Source organism: Pelophylax lessonae, assembly GCF_965119305.1.
Source record: "Pelophylax lessonae genome assembly, chromosome: 1".
NCBI classification, from domain to species: Eukaryota; Metazoa; Chordata; class Amphibia; order Anura; family Ranidae; genus Pelophylax; species Pelophylax lessonae.
Window position 1 is genome coordinate 22,084,535 of NC_138768.1, and position 22,352 is coordinate 22,106,886.

The following is a 22,352-nucleotide window of genomic DNA, read 5'->3' on the forward strand; positions in this document are numbered from 1 at the left end:
CACGTCACGGATCGGGTGGACAGATTACCCAGCTGTCATGGTACATGTGGGTACCAATGACATTGGCAGAGGAAGATGGAGAGTCATAAACGATTTCAGGGACTTAGGCGCTAAGTTGAGGAGTAGGACCTCCAAGGTAGTATTTTCAGAAATACTACCTGTACCTCGAGCCACACCAGAGAGGCAGCAGGAGACTAGGTAAGTTAACAAGTGGCTGAGGAGCTGGTGTAGTAAGGAGGATTTTGCGTTCCTGGAGAACTGGGCCGACTTCTCAGTCGGTCACCGGCTCTTTGGTAGGGACGGATTGCACCTAAATGGGGAGGGTGCAACCGTACTGGGTCAGAGGATGGCCAAAAAGTTAGAGGTGCTTTTAAACTAGGTGATGGGGGGGGAGGGTACAGATGTAGAATTAGCCAGCGGGGAGCAAGATTCAGAGGGCACAAATGGGGACATTAGCGGTAGGGTGTTCAGAGTTCCTAAATCCAAGGTGGGTATGGGGAGAAATCACAAGAGCAGCCTAAAAACATCAAATGAGGATATAGTATGCAACCGGTCAAAATTACGAGGTTTGTATACTAATGCCAGAAGCCTGGCCAACAAGATGGGAGAGCTGGAGCTGCTGATGTATGAGGAGGACTTAGATTTTGTGGGGATAACAGAAACTTGGTTCGACAGCTCTCATGATTGGATGGCGACCATTCAGGGGTGTTCCCTTTATCGCAGAGAAGGTAAAAAAGGGGAAGGGGTCCCCCCTGTCTGTATATTAAGAACAGCGTACAGGTAAATATGAGGGATGATATTAATAATGGAGCTAAGGACGAGGCAGAATCCCTATGGGTAGAACTTAAAAGGGAAGGCTCTATGGGGAAGGTAATATTGGGCGTATGCTATAGGCCCCCCAACCAGCGGGAAGATGGGGAGGTGAACCTCCTTTTACAGATAGGATTGGTAGCAAGGATGGGAAATGTCATTATAATGGGGGACTTTAATTATCCAGATATAGACTGGGCAGAAGGAACCGCGCATTCAGCCAAGGCTCGGCAGTTCCTAAATGTTTTGCAGGACAATTTCATGGGTTAGATGGTGAACTCACTGACAAGAAACAATGCGGTGCTTTTCCTACTGATTACCAACAATACAGACCTGCTCACGGATATAGAAATATGGAGCAAATTAGGAAAAAGTGACCATAGGTCAATTCGTTTTAGTATTAATCATAGTAATAGAAAACACAAGGGTAATATTAAGACACTGAATTTCAAAAGAGCCAATTTCCCAAAACTGCGCTCTCTGCTAGAAAATATCAAATGGGATAGAACCCTGGGAACAAAGAACACGGAGGAAAAATGGGAGTGCTTCAAGAGCATACTTAACAAAGGGATTGACCAGTGCATTCCAAAGGGAAATAAATTTAAAGGAGCAAAACTAAACCCTGGGTGGCTAAACTCCAACATAAAAATGCTTATTAATACTAAAGAAAAGGCCTTCAAAAAATACAGGACTGAGGGGTCATTGGCAGCATTCAAGATTTACAAAGAGTGTAATAAGAAATGTTAATGTGAAATCAAGACGGCTAAAATAGAACACGAGAGACATATAGCAGAAGAGAGTAAAAAGAACCCCAAGAAATTCTTTAAGTATATAAACAGTAAGAAAGCGAGGCCAGAACACATTGGCCCCATAAAAGATGATAAAGGAAAAATGGCCACTGAGGACAGAGAAAAGGCGGAAGTGTCAAATAATTTCTTCTCTTCAGTCTTCACAAAAGAATTGTAGGGCTACACTAGCCCAGCTTGTAAGGCTAAACTAAACAACACACCTCAGGAAGTACTGCCATGGCTAACAGAAGATAGACTTAGAACCAAACTAGAGAAACTTAACATAAATAAATCACCGGGACCGGGTTGCTTGCACCCGAGGGTTCTTAAAGAGCTCAGCCAGGTGATTGCCAGACCATTATTCTTGATCTTTAAGGATAGTCTACAGACAGGTATGGTGCCAGCTGATTGGAAAAAAGCCAACGTGGTACCAATATTTAAAAGAGGGCCGAGATATATCCCGGGTAACTATAGGCCGGTCAGCCTAACATCTGTAGTCTGCAAGATTTTGGAGGGGATGTTAAGGGACCACATACAAGACTTTAGTAATGAAAACTGTATTATTAGTAGTAATCAGCATGGATTCATGAAAAATCGTTCTTGCAAAACCAATCTATTAACCTTCTATGCTGAAGTGAGCTGCCACCTAGATAAAGGAAGGCCTGTGGATGTGGTGTATCTGGACTTTGCAAAGGCCTTTGACATTGTTCCCCACAAACGCTTACTATACAAACTAAGGTACGTACTGTAGGTATGGACCATAGGGTGAGTACCTGGATAGAGAATTGGCTCCAGGGGAGAGTACAGAGGGTGATGATTAATGGGGAGTACTCTGATTGGGCGGGTGTGGAAAGTGGGGTCCCCCGAGGTTCTGTCCTGGGACCAATCCTGTTTAATTTATTCATAAATGATCTAGAGGAGGGGATATCTAGTACAATCTCAGTATTTGCGGATGATACTAAACTAAGCATGCCATTATCTTCCATGCAGAATGTGGAAACCTTACAAGCGGACCTGAAACAAAATAATGGGGTGGGCAACTACATGGCAGATGAGGTTTAATGTTGAAAAATGTAAAGTAATGCACTTGGGTGTCAAAAACACGAAAGCAAGCTACTCACTGGGGGGGGGGGGGGGGGGCTCTGAGTGAGTCTAGGATGGAAAAGGACCTGGGGGTACTGGTGGAAAACAGGCTTGACAGTGGCATGCAATGCCAAGCTGCTGCAAGCAAGGCCAACAGAATACTGGGATGTATAAAAAAGAGGATTCACTCCAGAAATAAAGAGATTATTCTCCCACTCTACAAGACTCTGGTCTGGCCACATCTGGAGTATGCTGTCCAGTTCTGGGCACCGGTTCTCAGGAAGGATGTGCTGGAACTGGAGAGAGTCCAGAGAAAGGCAACAAAAATAATTAGGGGAATGGAGGGCATCGGCTATGAGGAAAGACTACAAGCACTGGACTTATTCTCTCTGGAGAAAAGACGATTGAGGGGAGATATGATAGCAATGTACAAATACTGTACTGGTGACCCTAGCATAAGGAACAAACTTTTTAGAGAAAGGGAATACAATAAAACATGTGGCCATTCACTAAAACTAGAGGAAAAAACGGTTTAACCTTAAAATATGTAAGGGGTTCTTCACTGTCAGAGCAGTAAGGATGTGGAATTTTCTTCCACAGGCAGTCTTATCAGCATGGAGCATTGATGGCTTAAAAAAACTATTAGATGGGCACCTTAAAGGCCACAACATACAGGGGTATTCAATGTACAGTTAAGAGAAAACACACACATACATCATAGGTTGAACTGGATGGACTGATGTCTTTTTTCAACCTCACAAACTATGTAGGTCCAGACCAATGATTTTTGGCCTGGAGCTGTTGAATGGTTCTGGCCAATTGCAGAACATCCTGTGCCTGTGTAATGTATACACAGGCACAGGAAATTGTGCAATCTTCTCTCCTGGAGCCATTTTCGGTTCCAGAGTGAGGAGAGAGAACATCTATCGTACACAAGCACTACACTGACACCAGTACACATTTAAGCCCCCGATCACCCCCAGTTAACCATTACACTCCCTGTCACAGTGTACACTATATACATTTTACAGATAATTTACTGATCACTATAGCTGAATATACACTATCCAACTTTTGTGGTTAGATTTCCTTCAGATTTACCTTTTCTATGTAGTGCAAGGGCCTGCCAGATTGCATACAAATTGAAAGTGTTTAGGTTTGACCTCATATTATATGGTTTTGGTAAGTCTAAAGGAAAAAGTCTTCAGAAAATCTTATAGTGTGTATGGCCCATATATTAGTGTCACTTGTGACTTCAGTTAGTGTGAGAGACAGTTAGAGGGAGTTCCAGATAGGTTTACGGAACCCTCCATACATCCCCTAATAAAGATTTAACCCCCTGATCACCCCTAGTTAACCCCTTTCACTCCCTGCCACAGTGTCACTATTATAGTGTACAGATCTTTTTTCTAATCAATGTATTAGTGTCACAGGTGATATCAGTCAGCATTAACATTAGTTAGCAAAAAAACGAGGACCAATGCGCTACCCGGAAGAAAATCTGACCCCAGAAATCTTGAATGATGTGTATACAATAAAATATATAATAATGTGCAAATCAGCAAATAAGAAAAAGCAGCCAAATTTCAATCAGTGTCCCCACTGTATAAATTATAATAAAATCAATAAAAATTGGCGCCAATTCATGTGGAAAAATCTTGATATAAAAATATATAAAAGGTGTCTCTAAAAAATATTGTGCAAGTGGGCAATAATGTGCAGTAGGTGGAAATGTAAAATGATGATCTTCAACAATGAAATCCAATGTGCAAAGATGATGTAGAACAAACTAAAAAATGAACGGTACAGATGGATAAAAAAGTGAAGGTGTAATGGATAAACCAAATAAAGATGTGTCCTATGTGCTGAAAAATGTGAAATAGATATATCAATGGGTGCAAATATGAAAAAAAATGTGTAAATATTGACGTACAGATGGACAAAATCTCAAAAAGTCTCTTAATAAATGAACCAATGAGTAAATATAAATATAAAGTCCATATAGTGAATAAATAGTGATATCCCAATAAGTGACTAAACAAAAACTGCCTCCTGTGTTTTTCTACATTACACTTTTTTTTTGGGTGAATGAGTAGAGGTACTATGTACCCCATACTCATTCACATAGGGGGAGGGATCTGGGGGTCTCCTTGTTAAAGGGGGCATCTAGATTCAGATAAGCCATTTGCCTGCAGATCCCCACAACCACCAGCCAGGGTTGTGGGGAAGAGGCCCTTGTCCCCATCAACAAGAGGACAAGGTGCTTTGGGGGAAAAGACCCCCTGCCCCAAAGCACCCCTCCATTTAGAAGGCATGAGGCCTGATATGGTTCAGGAGGGAAACATTTTCTCACCCCCCCTTTCCTAAACTGCCAGGCTACATGCTCAGAAAAGGGTCTGCTAAGGATTTTACTCCAAATAGTCAGAATAATTCAGAAGGCCTAGGAAGAATCTGGCCATGGATAATAGTTGTGGTCATTTCAGTCCAAAGTCATCTTTGCATAGGAGTCGTGGTCCTTCTATGAGTGTCTATTAGGGATGGGCTGAACGACCTCCTGTTCGGTTTGCACCAGAACTTTCAAACATAGCAAAAGTTTGGAACCAAACAAATGAACCATTACCAAACCCCATTAAAGTCTATGGGACTCAAACTGTAAAAACCAGAAGTGCCAATTTGAAGGATTTATTTCAAGTAATTGGTCATACAATGGTTATAGGTGTTCGAGTACTGCCCTGGTAGACATGTATCAATGAAAAAAATTTTTGTAAAAAAACATAATTTTTAAATGAGCAGTGATTTACTGATGCTTAAAGTGAAAGCATAAAAATGAGAAATAACAATAAAAATGAAAAAATCCTTTCAATATTTTGCCTGGGGGTCTACCTGTAAAGGGGCACATCTTTACTGTGTATAGAAGCTGCTGCAGAAACCATTGCAGTTATAAATAAAGCAAAAAAAAAAAACGGGATTCCCTGTAAAAGGCTATGTCTGGGAATGGACATAGTCTTTTTTCTATGTTTTTCAGCTTCAATACCTCAAAAACTGCCAGAATCATCCTCCTCCCCCCTCTCCTCTTGTGCATTCTGTGGTGTAGGAAGAATGTTGTCTGCATAAAGCGGGCCTTGAGAAGAAAAGAAGACCTCTTCCTCCGGCTGCTCTGCCTCGAGTGCCCTGTCCATAATGCCACACAGAGTCTGCTCCAGTAGGAACACAACAGGGATTGTATAAAACAGATACCCACAACACCTTAAAAATAAGGAATTAATGAGTAACCCTAAGCGCTTAGGGGCAAAGACAAACCAAATAAAATGCTGCTACTTAACAAAAAATATATAATAAACAGGGAATCGAATGCAATAATTACATTAAATACCAGTAGCGCAAGGATGGCGGCACTCTCCTACCACCTCTAAAGTTCAAGGAGTAACCTTTACTGCAAATAGGACTATGGGAACAATAAGTAAATCCCCTTAATAATCCATAAATGTGTATAATCATTCAAACAAAAAACTGATAACCATAAATGTTTAAAACATAATAAAAGTCCATATGATAAAAGCAAAGAGCATCCAAGGAGATATCTTGAGATGACGTAAAGTGAAACTATGGGTCACCAGTCTCCACCACCACCGTGTCCATGGGATCAGCTGAAAAACTCACTCACCAGAAGATGTTGCTTAATCACTCTCAGTGAGACAAGGTTGCTGTGATGTTTTCAGGAAACTATGCATAACACCCTGCTGGCCCCTTTTACCAGCCGTGATCTGCCTGCATTGCATAGAGAAGCACAGAGGCTCAGTGGTGACACCACTGCATCTAAAATAAAGTTTGGAGTTGCCTGGCTCGATAGACACCTGTAGGAGTGTTTTCCAGTGTGATCCTGAGACCTTTGCCTTATAGCTTAACAACGAGAGTGATTAAGCCACATCTTCTGGTGAGTGAGTTTTTCAGCTGATCCCCTGGAAACTGCCTGATTTGTGAGCATGTCACAAATCAGGCGGTTTATGGGTAGGTGGAATTCCCACTGAATTAAGGCCAAATGAGCACTGGCTGTGTATGACTGAAATGGCTACATGCTCGTCTGGCCGCTTAAGCAGATTTTCCAACCATGGGTACTTATTTAAGAAACGCTGCACCACCAAATTGAGGACATGTGCCAGGCATGGCACATGTGTCAACTTTTCCTGTCTAAGGGTGGACAGGAGGTTTGTGCCATTAACACACACCACGATTCCTGGCTCCAGCTTGCATGGCGTGAACCAAACCTGGGCCTGTCCCAGCAGAGCTGCAAGTCTCTTTCCTTCAGTGAGGTTCCTGTCCCCTAGACACACCAACTGAAGCACTGCATGGCACCTTTTAGTCTGACTCATTGAATAACCCCTTTTAGCCTGACTCATTGAATAACCCCTTTTAGCCTGACTCATTGAATAGTACCTTAGGGAATACTTGGGGTTCATGGAAGAATTCAGCAGAGGAGGGTATGGAGGAGGAAGAGGAGGAAGAGGGGGTAGAGATGACAAATCATCACCACTAGCTGTGTGGAGACATGGCAGCACAACAAGCTGCAGCACTAAGTCTTGTCCTGCATCCTTCCGAATTGCAAGCTGAGTTACCCAATATTCTATGATTGAAATACAGTGTCCCTTATAATGCTTGCTGGACCACGTGTCAGCAGTAAAGTGGAATTTGTGGCTGACTGCCTTGCACAACGATGTCACGACATTGAGTTCCACGTAATGGTACAAAGCTGGAATGGCCTTACGTGAAAAGAAATAGAGACTGGAAACCTGCCATTGTAGTACAGCACATTCTACAAATTCACTAAAGGGGGCAGAATCCACTTGACGGAAAGGCAGAAGTTGTAAAACCAGCAGCTTTGACAAGCTTGCATGTGGGTGACAGTGGCTGTAATTTTTTTTTGCTGCAGCAGATGGGGCAAAGAAATTTGCCGGCTATAGTCTACAGCTGGTGGTGTGCTACTGCCTGATATGCTGCAAGGACCTGGGACACCCTGTGCTATACCATTATCCCTGTCAGTGGAGGCTGCTGAGAGGTCATGAAGTATAGCAGGGGTAGACTGAGGTGAGTAAGGACGAAGAACGGAATTGCGTCACTTTTGTGTGGTTTTCAGGTGCTCTTGCCAATGGGCTGAGTGGTGGGAGGTTAATTGCCTTGTCAAGCACGTGGTACCCAAATGGCTGGTGTTTTTGCCATTCTAGATGTACTTGAGGCAAAGTTTGCAAATTGCAACAGATCGATCGGCTGCACATGTGCTAAAAAAGGCCCAGACAGCTGAGCTGTGGGAAGAGTGCCATGAGATAACAGCTCCACAATGTGATGGAATAGGGTTTCTACTCTCTACTCTTCCATAATTGCTGCATCATTGGGGTTGTGCCTTACCCTCACTTTCCTCCTCTTCTCTATCTGGCACAAAAGTCATGTCAGTTACCTCATCATCATCATCTCCTTCATCCTCATTACCACTGGAGATTACTTGGCAATACGCTGCGACTGGGGGAACATGACTGCCAATTTGTGTACCAGTGTTCTCCCCTCTCTGTAGGCTCATGTTCCTACCTCAAATTCAGAACCAACATCTGAATCAAGTAATGGCTGTGTATCATCAAGGAGCAAGTGGCTGACACTGTTGTGTTCAAATAACTCAGCTGACTCCTCTATGCCTGATGCTGGGGCTATAGCAGAAATAGCTGTGGACAAGGAGCCAAATTTGGCCACTCTGGCAGCTGCAGTGGACTGTGCACTAGTCTATGCTTGGGTGACGGAGGATGAGAATGGTTTACTAAGCCAGTCAACCACTTCCTCTGCATGCTGTGGTGGGATAGCATTGGGCAACATCACTAAACAGGGGAAATGATGCCCTTCCTGAGGACTGACCATGTCCACCTTTGCCTGTGAGAACATATGCTGCTGGCTCCCTCATAGTGCCATGGGAATGTCTGCCTCTCTTTGTTGGCCTCTTGGACATGACGGGGGATGCTTATTATCAAAATGTAATAAAGATGTGGAAATGTGTACATGGATACACTTTATTCAATGGAAAGTGGTGTTTGGTGCCCTATAACTTGAGTACTTACTACACAGACACACTCCACCGACACACTACAATATACTGCAGTAAAAGTGCACTAACACACTGCAATATGCTGTGTCAAATGTGCAGTAACATACATAAATATATTGCGTTAAACATGCACTAACGCACTGAACTGTACTGCATTAAACGTCATGTAACACACTAAAATATACTGCATTAAATGTGCACTAATGCACTAACGTATACTACATTAAATGGCATGTAATTCATTGAAATATACCGCGTTAAACGTGCAGTAACACATTGAAAAATACTGCATTAAAAAGGCAGTAACGCACTGAAAAATACTGCGTTAAACAAGCAGTAATGCACTGAAATATACTGTATTAATTGTGCTGTAATGCGCTGAAATTTTCTGTGTTAATCGTGCACTAACGCACAGAAATGTACTGCATTAAATGTGCAGTTACACACTGAAATATACTGTGTTAAACGCGCACCAACGCTTTGAAATATACTGCGTTAAACGTGCAGTAATGCACTGAAATATGCTGCTTTAAATGTGCAGTAACGCACAGGAATATACTGCTTTAAATGTGCACTAACACACTGAAATATAGTAGGTTAAACGTGCAGTAACGCACAGAAATGTAATGAGTTAAACTTGCACTAGTACACAGCAATATACAGCATTAAACGTGCAGTAATGTAATGAAATATACTGTGATAAACACGCTGTAATGCACTGAAATATACTACATTAAAAGTGCACTAACACACTGAATTATAGTGCATTAAATGGCATGTAACACACTAAAATATACTGCGTTAAACTCAGGCAACGCAGTGCATTGTGGTAATTTGGTCATTTGGCGGGCCGAAAAAATGGTTGAACGCCCCAATAATTTGGGTTTTCGTTGAACGGGCAAACAGCCAATGTTTGGCCTGAACTCATGCTCGGGCCAAACTGTTCGCCCATCCCTAATGTTTATGTTTCGGTCTGCATGATGAGGAGGGGGGTAGCTAGTAGTAGTCAGTCACATTCAGCTGGACTTGTTCTGTAATGAAGAAGATGTCTTGTAGTTCATCTATTCTTCAGTTATAATGAGTGATGGGAACATATCCCGACATTTATATCAACACTAGGGTTGAACGAACACGGACTGAATTATTCATGTTCGTACCGAATAATTGGATTTTTGTTACCCGAACACGGACCCGAAAACTTTACTGTATATTCGGGTAAAAATCCGTGTTCGGTCATTTTATTTCCGGGTTTTGTATGCATTGGCGCGCTTTTCATGGCGGGCTTTCAACAGCCAATCAACAAGCGTTTAACTGGTGTGCCTTAAGCCATCCCAGCCATGCCTACAAATGTATTAGTAGCTGTGATTGGCCATCTGAAGCATGTGACAAAGTCTTTATAAGTTCGAGACGGAGCGCCGCTGCGTCATTATGCTGTAGTTCAGGGACAGAGCGCACATCATACGTGCTGGCTGCTGATTAGGGACAGACAGGCAAAAATCATTTGCGTCCGAATAGAATTGAGGGACAGGTCGGAGTGTTTTAGGCAGGGCGAGATATAGGCATTTTAGGGCGAGGCTGCTGATTTTTAGGGTCAGTGTTCTACAATCGATTTTGCTGTGTGGGGGGGGGGGGGTTTGCAGTGACCGATCTTATCAATCCTTTTAGGGAGAGGCTGGAGATAGGCAGGTGTCAGTGGTCCACATCGATTTTGCTGTGTGTGGGGTGCAGTGAACACAATCTTTTTGCCCACTGAGGAGGAGGGAGAAAAGTCTTTTTTATCAGTCACTGTGTGCAGCGTTTTTCCTTCAGTGCTGCTGTGCTGACTGTGATAATACACTGCTGTGTTCACATGTGCTATTATTGAGTGATTTCAAAAACTATACACTTTTTTCTATTCCACTATTCAATATACACCCTTGGGTTAAAAAAATTAAATTGTGGCATAGTCTGTACCAATCTAGTTAAAAATTACAAACTTAAAAGGGGAAATTTTTTTTCCCTCCATAGCCTGCAGCAGAGCTGGTCCACATCGATTTTGCTGTGTGTGGGGTGCAGTGAACACAAAATTTTTTGCCCACTGAGGAGGAGGGAGAAAAGTCTTTTTTATCAGTCACTGTGTGCAGCGTTTTTCCTTCAGTGCTGCTGTGCTGACTGTGATAATACACTGCTGTGTTCACATGTGCTATTATTGAGTGATTTCAAAAGTTATACACTTTTTCTATTCCACTATTCAATATACACCCTTGGGTTAAAAAAATTTAATTGTGGCATAGTCTGTACTAATCTAGTTAAAAATTACAAACTTTAAAGGGGAATTTTTTTTTCCCTCCATAGCCTGTAGCAGAGCTGACTGATATAAGACACTGCTGTTCACATGTGCTATTGATAAATCACCAATTTTATATCATATTTTCTATTCCGCTATTCAATCAAAACCTTTGGGTATAAACAATTAAATTGCGGGATAGTCTGTGTCGGTACGTGTGAGATACACCTTTCCAATTTTTGGGGTGCATCTCATACTGCCGAGGATTTGAGGGTGCTGCCTGTTCCGAACTCCTCCTACTCCTCATCCTGCCTTTGGGGGTACAAAAAATAATAATTGGGGCCTAGTCTGGTTCTGTACGTGTGAGATACATACACCTTTTTTTGATAATATTTTCTATTCCGCTATTCAATCAAAACCTTTGGGTATAAACAATTAAATTGCGGGATAGTCTGTGTCGGTACGTGTGAGATACACCTTTCCAATTTTTGGGGTGCATCTCATATTTCCGAGGATTTGAGGGTGCTGCCTGTTCCGAACTCCTCCTACTCCTCATCCTGCCTTTGGGGGTATAAAAAATAGTAATCGGGGCCTCGTCTGGTTCTGTACGTGTGAGATACATACACCTTTTTTTTGATAATATTTTCTTTTCCGCTATTTAATCTACACCTTTGGGTAAAAACAATTAAATTGCGGGATAGTCTGTGTCGGTACGTGTGAGATACACCTTTCCAATTTTTGGGGCGCATCTCATACTGCCGAGGATTTGAGGGTGCTTCAGTCTGCCTCCTGAAGAAATTGCGGGATAGTCTGTGTTGGTACGTGTGAGATACATACACCTTTTGATATCATATTTTCTATTCCGCTATTCAATCTACACCTTTGGGTAAAAACAATTAAATTGCGGGATAGTCTGAGTCGGTACGTGTGAGATACACCTTTCCAATTTTTGGGGCGCATCTCATACTGCCGAGGATTTGAGGGTGCTTCAGTCTGCCTCCTGCCTGTTCCGAACTCCTCCTACTCCTCATCCTGCCTTTAGGGTACAAAAAATTGTAATCGGGGCCTAGTTTGTGTTTGTACGTGTGAGATACACCGTTTTGTAAAATTTTGTCCTATTCCGCTATTCAATATACACCCTGTTTGAGTGTAAAAAATTAAATTGCGGGATCGTCTGTATCGGTACATGTGAGATACACCTTTTTAAATTTTTTTGGCGCATCTCCTTCTACCGCCGAGGATTGCAGGGCGCTTCAGTTTGCCTCCTGTTTCCAACTCCTCCTACTCCTCTTCCTCATCCTGCCTTTAGGGTACAAAAAATAGTAATCGGGGGCCTAGTTTGTGGTTGTACGTGTGAGATACACCGTTTTGTAAAATTTGTCCTATTCCGCTATTCAATATACACCCTGTTTGAGTGTAAAAATTAAATTACGGCATAGTCTGTATCGGTACGTGTGAGATACACCTTTTAAATTTGTTTGGCACATCTACTTCCACCGCCAAGGATTGCAGGTCGCTTCAGTTTGCCTCCTGTTCCCAACTCCTCCTACTCCTCTTCCTCATCCTCCCTTTAGGGTACAAAAATTTTTAATTGGGGCCTAGTCTGTGTTTGTACGTGTGAGATACACTGTTTTTTATCCTTTTTCCTATTCCGCTATTCAATATACACCCTTTTTGGGTAAAAAACATTAAATTGCGGCATAGTTTGCATATTTGACTGTGAGATACACCCTTGCGATACTGTTGTTGTTTTGTTCCGCTATTCAATAAACACCTTTCTAGGGCAAGATCATAAATTACAGAAATATGAGGAGACCGTCAAATAGGGGCCGTGGCCTGGGTCGTGGTGCTGCTGGTAGAGCTCCTGTTGCAAGGAGAGGATGTGGTCGATCTGTGCCAGCTACACGCACAAGTGAAACACCTTCCTCAAGTGTGAGTAGGCGACAGAACCTGCAGCAGTATTTGGTAGGGCATCATGCGCCTCTAGACGTGATGAGGCCTGAAGATGTACAGGCGATAGTAGATTGGGTTGCTGACAGTGCCTCCAGTTCCTTCACATTGTCTCCCACCCAGTCTACTGCAGAAAGGTCAGAGTTGGCACCTGCAGCCAATGTCCAACTGTCTTTCACCTCACCCCCTTGCAAATCAGGCAAGCAGTCTGAGCCCCAAGTCATACAGCAGTCTCTTCTTCTTTTTGATGACTCTGTCAGCAGGGTTTCCCAGGGCCATCCACCTAGCCCTGCCCCAGAAGTGGAAGAGATTGAGTGCAGCGATGCCCAACCACTTATTTCTCAAGATGAGTACATGCAAGGACCATCGCAGCACGTCTCCGATGATGACGAAACGCAGGTGCCAACTGCTGCAGCGTTCAGAATTGTGGAGACCGACAAGGAGGGCAGGGGTGAAGACTGGGTGGAAGATGATGTGGAGGACGATGAGGTCCTTGACCCCACATGGAATGAAGGTCATGCTGGAGGAAGAGGCGGTGGTCGCACAGAGCCACCAGCACAGCAGAAGAGGGAGCAGGGTGCAGAAGCGGAGCGGCCGTGCCCTAGACACTACGCCTGCTACTGCCCAACGCAGCAAGGGAACGAACGCAGCAAAGCCAGCTCAAAGGAGTTCTCTAGCGTGGAAGTTCTTTAGAAAATGTGCTGATGACAGGACACGAGTGGTTTGCACCCTGTGCAATCAGAGCCTGAAGCGAGGCATAAACCTTCTCAACCTGAGCACAACCTGCATGATCAGGCATCTAAGTGCAAAGCACGAGCTGCAGTGGAGTAGACACCTTCAAAACCAAGAAACGTCTCTGGCTCATCCTGCTTCCTCTTCTGCTGCAGTCTCGGCCGCTCCATCCACATCTGTAGTGATACCGGCACCTGCCACCCCGCAAACAGACGATCTGTCAGCAACACCACCACCTGGGTCACCAACCATCTCCACAATGTCCCGTGGAAGCGTTCAGCTTTCCATCTCCCAAACACTTGAGAGGAAGAGGAAGTACCCCCCTACCCACCCGCGATCCCTGGCCCTGAATGCCAGCATTTCAAAATTCTTGGCCTTTGAAATGCTGTCATTCCATCTGGTGGAGACGCACAGTTTTAAAAACCTTATGTCGGTGGCTGTCCCACAGTACATCGTGCCCAGCCGCCACTACTTTTCCAGGCAAGCCATCCCTTCCCTGCACAACCAAGTGGGGGAAAAAATCAGGTGTGCACTGCGCAACACCATCTGTGCCAAGGTCCACCTAACTACCGATACGTGGACCAGTAAGCACGGTCAGGGGCGTTATATCTCCCTAACGGCACACTGGGAAAATGCAGTGGCGGATGGCCCTGAGGCGGATAGCAGTTTGGCGCATGTCCTTCCACCACCGAGGATTGCAGGGTGCTTCAGTTTGCCTCCTGTTCCTAACTCCTCCTACTCCGCTTCCTCATCCTCTACCGCCTCCTCATCCGGTCAGCGTAACACCACCAACTTCAGCACGGCCAGGGGTAAACGACAGCAGGCAGTTTTAAAACTTGCCTGTTTGGGGGAAAAACCACACACCGCGCAGGAGTTGTGGAGGAGCATGGAACAGCAGACAAATGAGTGGTTGCTGCCAGCGAGCCTCAAGCCGGCTTGGTGGTGTGCGATAACAGGCGAAATCTCATAGCAGCTCTGGGCCTAGCCGGTTTGACGCACATCCCTTGCCTGGCGCATGTGCTGAATTTGGTGGTGCAGAGGTTCCTTAAAAACTACCCCGATATGTCAGAGCTGCTGCAGAAAGTGCGGGCCGTCTGTGCATACTTTTGGCGTTCTCACCCTGCTGCTGCTCGCCTGTCAGCGCTGCAGCGTAACTTCGGCCTTCCCGCTCACCGCCTCATATGTGACGTGCCCACAAGGTGGAACTCCACCTTGCACATGCTGGAAAGACTGTGCGAGCAGCAGCAGGCCATAGTGGAGTTTCAGCTGCAGCACACACGCGTGAGTCGCTCAGCGGAACAGCACCACTTCACCACCAATAACTGGGCCTCCATGCGAGACCTGTGTGCCTTGTTGCTCTGTTTTGAGTACTCCACCAACATGGCCAGTGCCGATGACGCCGTTGTCAGCTTAACTATCCCACTTCTATGCCTCCTTGAAAAAACAATTCGGGCGATGATGGAAGAAGATGTGGCACAGGATGAGGAGGAGGAGGATGAAGAGGTAACATTTCCAAGGCTTTCAGGGCAGTCATTCGCAAGGGGCTCCGAGGGTGGGTTCCTGCACACACAAACGCAAGGGACACAATTGTCCAGCAGGGGCACAGTTCTGGAGGATGAGGAGGATGAGGAGGAGGAGATGGAGGAGGAGATGGAACCATGTTCACAGCAGGGTGGCACCAAGGCCAGCTCATGGCCATCACTGGTGCGTGGCTGGGGGGATACAGAGGACACAGACGATACACCTCCCACAGAGGACAGCCTTTCGTTGCCTCTGGGCAGCCTGGCACACATGAGCGATTACATGCTGCAGTGTCTCCACAACGACCGCCGAGTTGACCATATTCTAACTTGTGCTGATTACTGGGTGGCCACGCTGCTGGATCCCCGTTAAAAGGACAACGTACCATCCTTAATTAACTCACTGGAGCGGGATCGCAAGATGCGCGAGTACAAGCGCACGCTGGTAGACGCGATGCTGCTGGCATTCCCACCTGACAGCGGGGCCACAGTGGAAGCACAAGGCAGAGGAGGAGGAGGAGGAGGAGGAAGAGGTCGCCAACTCAACCATGGCACCGCCAGCACCTCAGAAGGCAGGGTTAGCATGGCCGAAATGTGGAAAAGCTTTGTCAGCACGCCACAACAAACAGCAGCACCAGCAGCTGGAAGGTCTTAGCAGGAGGCAGCATTTCACCAACATGGTGGAGCAGTATGTGTGCACACGCCTAGATGTACTGAATGACGGGTCTGCCCCCTTCAACTTCTGGGTCTCCAAGTTGGGCACATGGCCTGAGCTTGCCCTTTATGCCTTGGAGGTGCTGGCGTGCCCTGCAGCCAGTGTATTATCTGAACGGGTATTTAGCACGGCTGGGGGCGTTATCACAGACAAGCGCAGTCGCCTGTCCAGAGACAATGTGGACAAGTTCACGTTCATTAAAATGAACCAGGCATGGATCCCACGGGACTTTTCCGTACCTTGTGCAGAATAGCGATGGATACCGACCTTACCCAGCCATTGTTCTATTTTTGCTCTTTCTCACTCTTTTGGGGTGTACCCTCATTTAAAATTTCTGAAAAAAGCAGTGTTGGCTACCTCATCCTCCTCAGGGCCAGATTAACGTAGGGGCAATTAGAGCTGCAGCTCCAGGCCCCTACCTTAATATAGGCCCCGGGTTGGCCATATTCACTGTTACCGCTCTTCTGTCACTTGTAAACACAGAAGTCTGGCTTCTATGCTCGCTTCCCCAGGCAGCTCCCTCAGAACCTCCCCACACAGCACGAAGGCCGGACAAGGAGGGACAGTTGCTGATGCATGGATGTGTTTATGGGCTTCAGAGACAGCATCCCATGTTGAATTAGGCATGCATGGCTGCACCTTTCCTCCTTTGGGTGCATGCCAAGGCATGGCCCTTAAGGCCCTTCAAAATCCTCAGCACCAAGCCCATGATGCTCTTAATCCGGCCCTGGTCCTCCTCCACCGCCGCTTCCACCTACACCGCCCATAGGTGTGCGCAGCCTATTGCATTAGGGTGTGCACCCCAAAGTTGAAATACACATGCATGTGTTTGCCTACATGTACATGGCCCCGATACATTACTCTCCCTGCTGGCAAAGTGAAATAGAGCAGAGCAGGTCCGAGGGAGATCTTTCCCATCTCCTCTCTGGCAAACAGAGCGATAATGCTAATGTGCCCTAGGTGATTAGGGTGTGCCCAGGTACACCCGCCACACCCTGTGCGCACGCCTATGACACCGCCACATCCACCATCACCTGAACCTCCCTCCTTTTTTTTTTTTTTTTTAATTCCAACATTTTTATTGTCTTTTTCACACAATACAAGTTATGAACATACAATACCATCCATCTTTAATATTTACAAATCTTATTACATAGGTATCCATTCTATTCAACATATATAGTTTCCTACCGGAGATTCTCCCAGGCTTCTACAGGCCCCTAAAAAAAAAAAAAAAAAACCCCGCAACACTCCAGTGATCTAACAATGGCAATCCACCTATGTGTTAATCCAAACCAAAAAAAAACATTTTTCTTCATCTTGCCCTCCCTGGGAGGGATATGCAATCTTAAAACTACAAAATTGTGATAAAAACATACTCAAAGTGAATCAAATCCAAGCCCTCCCTTCCCTCCAATTATATCCATCCCTTCAGATCCCCAATAGGATGAGGAAAACATACGTCAGTATCCAACCTCCCTTATCTAGTGAAGGAAAAAAAAACCCATAAGTGTACCCCAAAAAACCCTTTTGCAAAAAAAAAAAAATTTGTATTTCTTTATCTTGCCCTCCCTGGGAGGGATATGCAATCTTAAAGCTACAAAATTGTGACAAAAACATACTCAAAGTGAATCAAATCCAAGCCCTCCCTTCCCTCCAATTATATCCAACCCCCCAAATCCCAATAGGATGAGGAAGACATACATCAGTATCTAACCTCCCTCATCTAGTGAAAGGAAAAAAAAAAAAAAAAAAGAAAGAGGGTCTTGTATCCCCCTGGACCCCTTGAATCTCCTTACCACCAAATCTATTGCCAAGCCTGACATATCCCCTCCAATCCGAGCGCAAGAAAAAAAAAAAAACCCGTAGCCCCCCTCTTCCCCCTATTCTCCATCTCCCCGCCTCCTCAGATACTATTCCGAGGATACGGATACCTCCCTCCTACTCCATATGGGCCTCGTCCTTCAGAGATGAAGAACATTGTTTTATTTTTCTGGTTTTTTTTTGTTGTTTTAAGTTATTTCCCTATCCACATTTGTTTGCAGAGCACTCGCCATGCTCTTAACTATGTTTTGCTGCCATTTGCAGCAGTCTAGCCCTTTCCATTGGTGTTTTAGTGCCTGAAAGTTCGGGTCCCCATTGACTTCAATGGGGTTCGGTGTCCGGGAAAAGTTCGGCAAAAGTCCGGGACACGGACCCAGACTTTTTTTTCAAGTTCGGCAGAACCGGCCGAACACGGACATCCAGGTGTCCGCTCAACTCTAAACAACACAGCTATTGCTGACACCTTTATCTAATCACCATGAAATCAGTCAGGGAAGATGTTGGCCATCCAAGAACAGGATGGGAGGAGGGGGTTAGGTTTTTTCAGGAGATGGGCTTTAGGGTCCAAACTAATCTGTTTCTTATAAAAATTGTGAATCGGCTTCTCCAGTGTAACTCACCTTGTCTCCTTTCCATGATATTCGCTCTGTTTGTAGTGTAAGTTGCTGACCCTCTGAAAGGGACCCATCAAAGTGGCCCACGTGCTCCCAATAGGTCATATTTATACCTTCAGTTCTTGTAATCCAATTTACAATTTCCAGTGGGATTGGCAGTTCTCCTTTATCATTAAAAATCAGGACCTTGCCATTCGGATCCTTGTACTGGACTTTCTTTACATAGCGGGACAGCTTAAAAAATGACAGAAATGATTATAGGTAACAAGCATATAGAACATTTAATAAATTATTGATTATAGATTGTTTATCTAGTTATATATCATTTAGAGAATGCCATCGGGATGAGATGACCTGCTTGCTGAGCACTTATAATCAGATACATTTTATTGGGACTATTAATAAGTAATTTGTTTTGTGAATGCGATCGTTCCAGAGATAAATCAATAATTCTCCCCCTTTACAATACACTGGCTCAGCCTCATCTTGAATATAAAGTTCAGTTTTGGTCACCAATCCTCAGGAAAGATGTCAATGAATTAGAAAGAGTTCAGCAAAGGGCAACAAAATTGAAAAGGAGGACACAGGATCTCAGCTATGAGGACTGATAGAATGAAGAGGCACTTAAGAGAGGACATGATTACAATGTACAAATATATTGAAGGTGACTTCAGTAACAGCAACAAACTGTTTACTGTAAGTTCCCTGAAGAGAACACGCGGCCATGATTTGAGGTTAGAAGAAAGGAGGCTTAACCTTAGATTGTGGAAAGGATTCTTTACTGTTAGAGCAGTAGAAATGTGTGACTCCCTTCCTTAGGAAGTGGTACAAGCTGAGAGTGCTGAGAACTTCAAAAAACATTTAGATGTCTTCCTCAGAAAGCAGAATATATGGGGCTATGGGAACTTTTAGAGAATAAAAATCACACGGATCCACGGGGAGGGATTTTTTGTTTTTCTTTCTCCCCACCTTGCATACCCACAGGACTGGGTATCTCTCCTTTCTGCCATCCGCAGCTGACGTCCCCTCTCCGACCTAATTCCAGCTATTCTTACGGAAAGCTTACCTACCACGTGACAAGGGAGATACATTTAGCTACCTGGTGAACAGCTGACACTCGGTAGCCTGAAGTACGCAATGTTCTAGCCTTGTTCTAATTTAACCTAGCTTCCTTCCTAACCTTGTCACATAGAACTTCGTCTGTACAGCAACCTTTGGACCTTGGGAACTCCCCCGTGGGTAAGCGATCCTCGGGCCCAACCGGACATGGAAGGAAGCCGTCTCGCATGATGGGACTTTACCTGGTCTCGGGGGGTGGGGTGAGTTGGAGATTAGGGCATATACCCCACCTGGGCTTTCTATCTACGCTGCTCGCACTGAGCCTCTGCCTCCCCATGGCATGACCCGGTTGGCCGTGCCACGGTGACATTGATGCCTGCTGCTATAGTACCTTATTACAATTGCTTTACTGCTTTTGCCTACCCGTGCGCCCCCTCCTCCCTGCCCCCCTCTCCCCCTCGTCCTCTCCCTCCCTCCCCATTTTCCTCCCTCCCCCCTTTTTTCCTGCCCCCTGCCCTCCCTCTCCCCCTCTCCCCCCTCCCCCTCTGGTCCCCCCCTCCCTCTTCCTCCCTTTTTACTGGTCTTGTTGCTAAAATGCCTGGTTCTCAGTGCTGGAGGCATGGCTCTGCATTTGGCCTCGGTGAAGCGGACTGACCCTCGGTGTGCCGGATGGCCTTGGGGGGTGGACCCGCTGAACCTCACGCCCTCTGAGGTCTGGAATATTACCAATGTTTCTTTTTTGCCTATTTCCTGAGCATAAACATACTGCACTTTGTATTTGACTGTTATAGTACTGTTTTTCACTCTCCCAAACTAGCATTGATCAGCCCCATGCTGATTTGTCCCACGTACGTGCGGCTATTATGTTCTCCTGGTTTTTTCTCATCTCCCCTCACAGCGACTTCTGCCAGGAGCTCTGACAACCTAGAACCTTTTCATCCCTTCAGTGGTTTAGGTGATCTAATGCCACCTCTGGTTGATTCCCTTCCCCCTCTCTTCCCTCCTATTTCTGCTGCTGTTGTCTTCTCCCCCCCCCCTTTTTTTTTCTCATACTGCTTCTCTTTCTCTCTCTTTTGGGGCGGGTCGCCTGTGCCCCGGTTTCTCCTCCTCCCCACACGCCGGGGGGCGCTCCCGCGCGGTGACATCTCTGTCTGTGCTGTGCATGTGCACTCGCTGTACCCTGCGCAATCACTCTCTGAGTTTGGGGACTTTCGTTGACCATGCCAAGCCGCTCGCTGGAGTTGCGATGTGTTTCGCTAAATGCCAAAGGCCTCAACATGCCCGAGAAACGCTCTCAGGTACTATCGGCTCTCTCCAAACATGGGGCCCACTTTCTCTTGCTTCAGGAAAAGCACTTCCGTTCTGACAAAGTCCCTCACCTTAAAAACAAAGCCTATCTCATTGCCCACCATGCCACCAATAGTGAAGCAAAATCCAAGGGAGTGTCCATGCTGATATCTCGTTCCTCCCCCTTCAAGCTCACTGATAAACTGATAGACCCAGAGGGTCGGTACCTGTTTCTTAAGGGCACATTTGCCACCAAGCCCATTACTGTTGCAAATGTCTACTGCCCAAACGAGCACCAAGTCTCCTTCCTTCGTAAAGTGCTAGACTTGCTACGCTCCTTTCAGTGGGGGTGCTCATCCTCGGGGGGGGGGGGGATTTTAATGTCCCCTTGAACCCTTTAGTGGACACTTCCTCGGGCACCTCATCCCTACCCTATAGAGCTATTCGCCAAATAAACCTGCAGCTGCGATCCCTGACTCTACATGACACGTGGCGGACCCTTCACCCTCTAGGTACTCTAGGATAGACTGCCTTTTCCTGTCGCAGAGGGACTTGGTCTCCCTCATGAAAGCTACAATTGTGCCTATATTCCTATCGGATCATTGCCCGATCACCCTTACTCTCTGCTTCTCGGAGAGTTTGGTGACATCTAAGACATGGAGACTGAACCCCGCCTTATTAAAGGACCCCGTTGAGGTGAAAAAGTTGGAGGCGGTTCTTTCCAACTTCTTCCAGGAAAATGCCACGCCGGGTATGAGCCCCGTCACCATATGGGAGGCACATAAATGTGTTGTCCGAGGGTCCCTTATTGAAATGGCCACGCGTTTAAAAAAGGAGTGACAAAAGCACATTTACGCCCTTATTGCCCAACTCAGGCACCTTGAAGCATCACATAAATGGTCATTAGCTAAGGAGACCCTTTTGGATCTCGCTCAGGTCTGCACCTCGCTCCTGGAGGAGCTTGGCAAGCGAACCAGGCGGAGGCGTCTGCTCAGTCAAAAGTTGTTCTACGAACAGGGAAACAAAAGCAGACATTTGCTAGCCCAAGCGGTACAAACTGCTCGAGCCACGAACCAAATCCACTAACCGCGAGATTGAAACGATACGTTACTCTCGAGAAACGACGAGATTGCGCGTCGATTTGAAGCATACTATCGGGAGTTGTACAACATTCGACCGAGTGATCCTAATGCTCCTCTTGAGCTAGACCACACTGCCCAGATACGGCAATTTCTGGTGCGGTATAGCCCCTCATCCATTTTTGCATCACAAGCGAGAGACCTGGAGCGTCCCTTTACTATGGAGGAACTAGCTCAGGCCATTAAGCACTCAAAACCAGGTAAATGTCCGGGCCCTGATGGGCTATTCACTCCAATACTATAGGTGCTTCCAAACGTTCTTGATGCCAAAGCTCCTGCAAGTGATGAACGCTATCCCGTCCTCCCCCTCCTTACCTACCAGCTTTTTGGAGGTGCTTGTCACGGTACTCCCGAAGGAGGGTAAGGATGCCATGCAAGCAGAAATTAGCAGACTGATCTCTCTACTTAACGTGGACGTTAAGCTCTATGCGAAAATTATAGCGAATAGACTTCTCCCCCTCATTCCCTCCCTGGTGGGCTTAG

At 45.7% G+C, this 22,352-nt stretch overlaps 1 protein-coding gene across 1 annotated transcript in view; it reads right to left on the bottom strand.

The window, feature by feature from the left end:
• LOC309569064 (vomeronasal type-2 receptor 26-like) overlaps positions 1–21,500 on the bottom strand; it is a gene marked incomplete at both ends in the record, with an annotated part of 52,492 nt that extends 30,992 nt beyond the window's left edge. Inside the window, 2 exons of the mRNA XM_082274826.1 lie at positions 18,391–18,618; positions 21,351–21,500. Of these exons, the coding sequence (XP_082130952.1) occupies positions 18,391–18,618; positions 21,351–21,500 (378 nt within the window). The remainder of the gene's footprint in view (positions 1–18,390; positions 18,619–21,350) is intronic.
• Between the last annotated feature and the right edge of the window lie 852 nt (positions 21,501–22,352).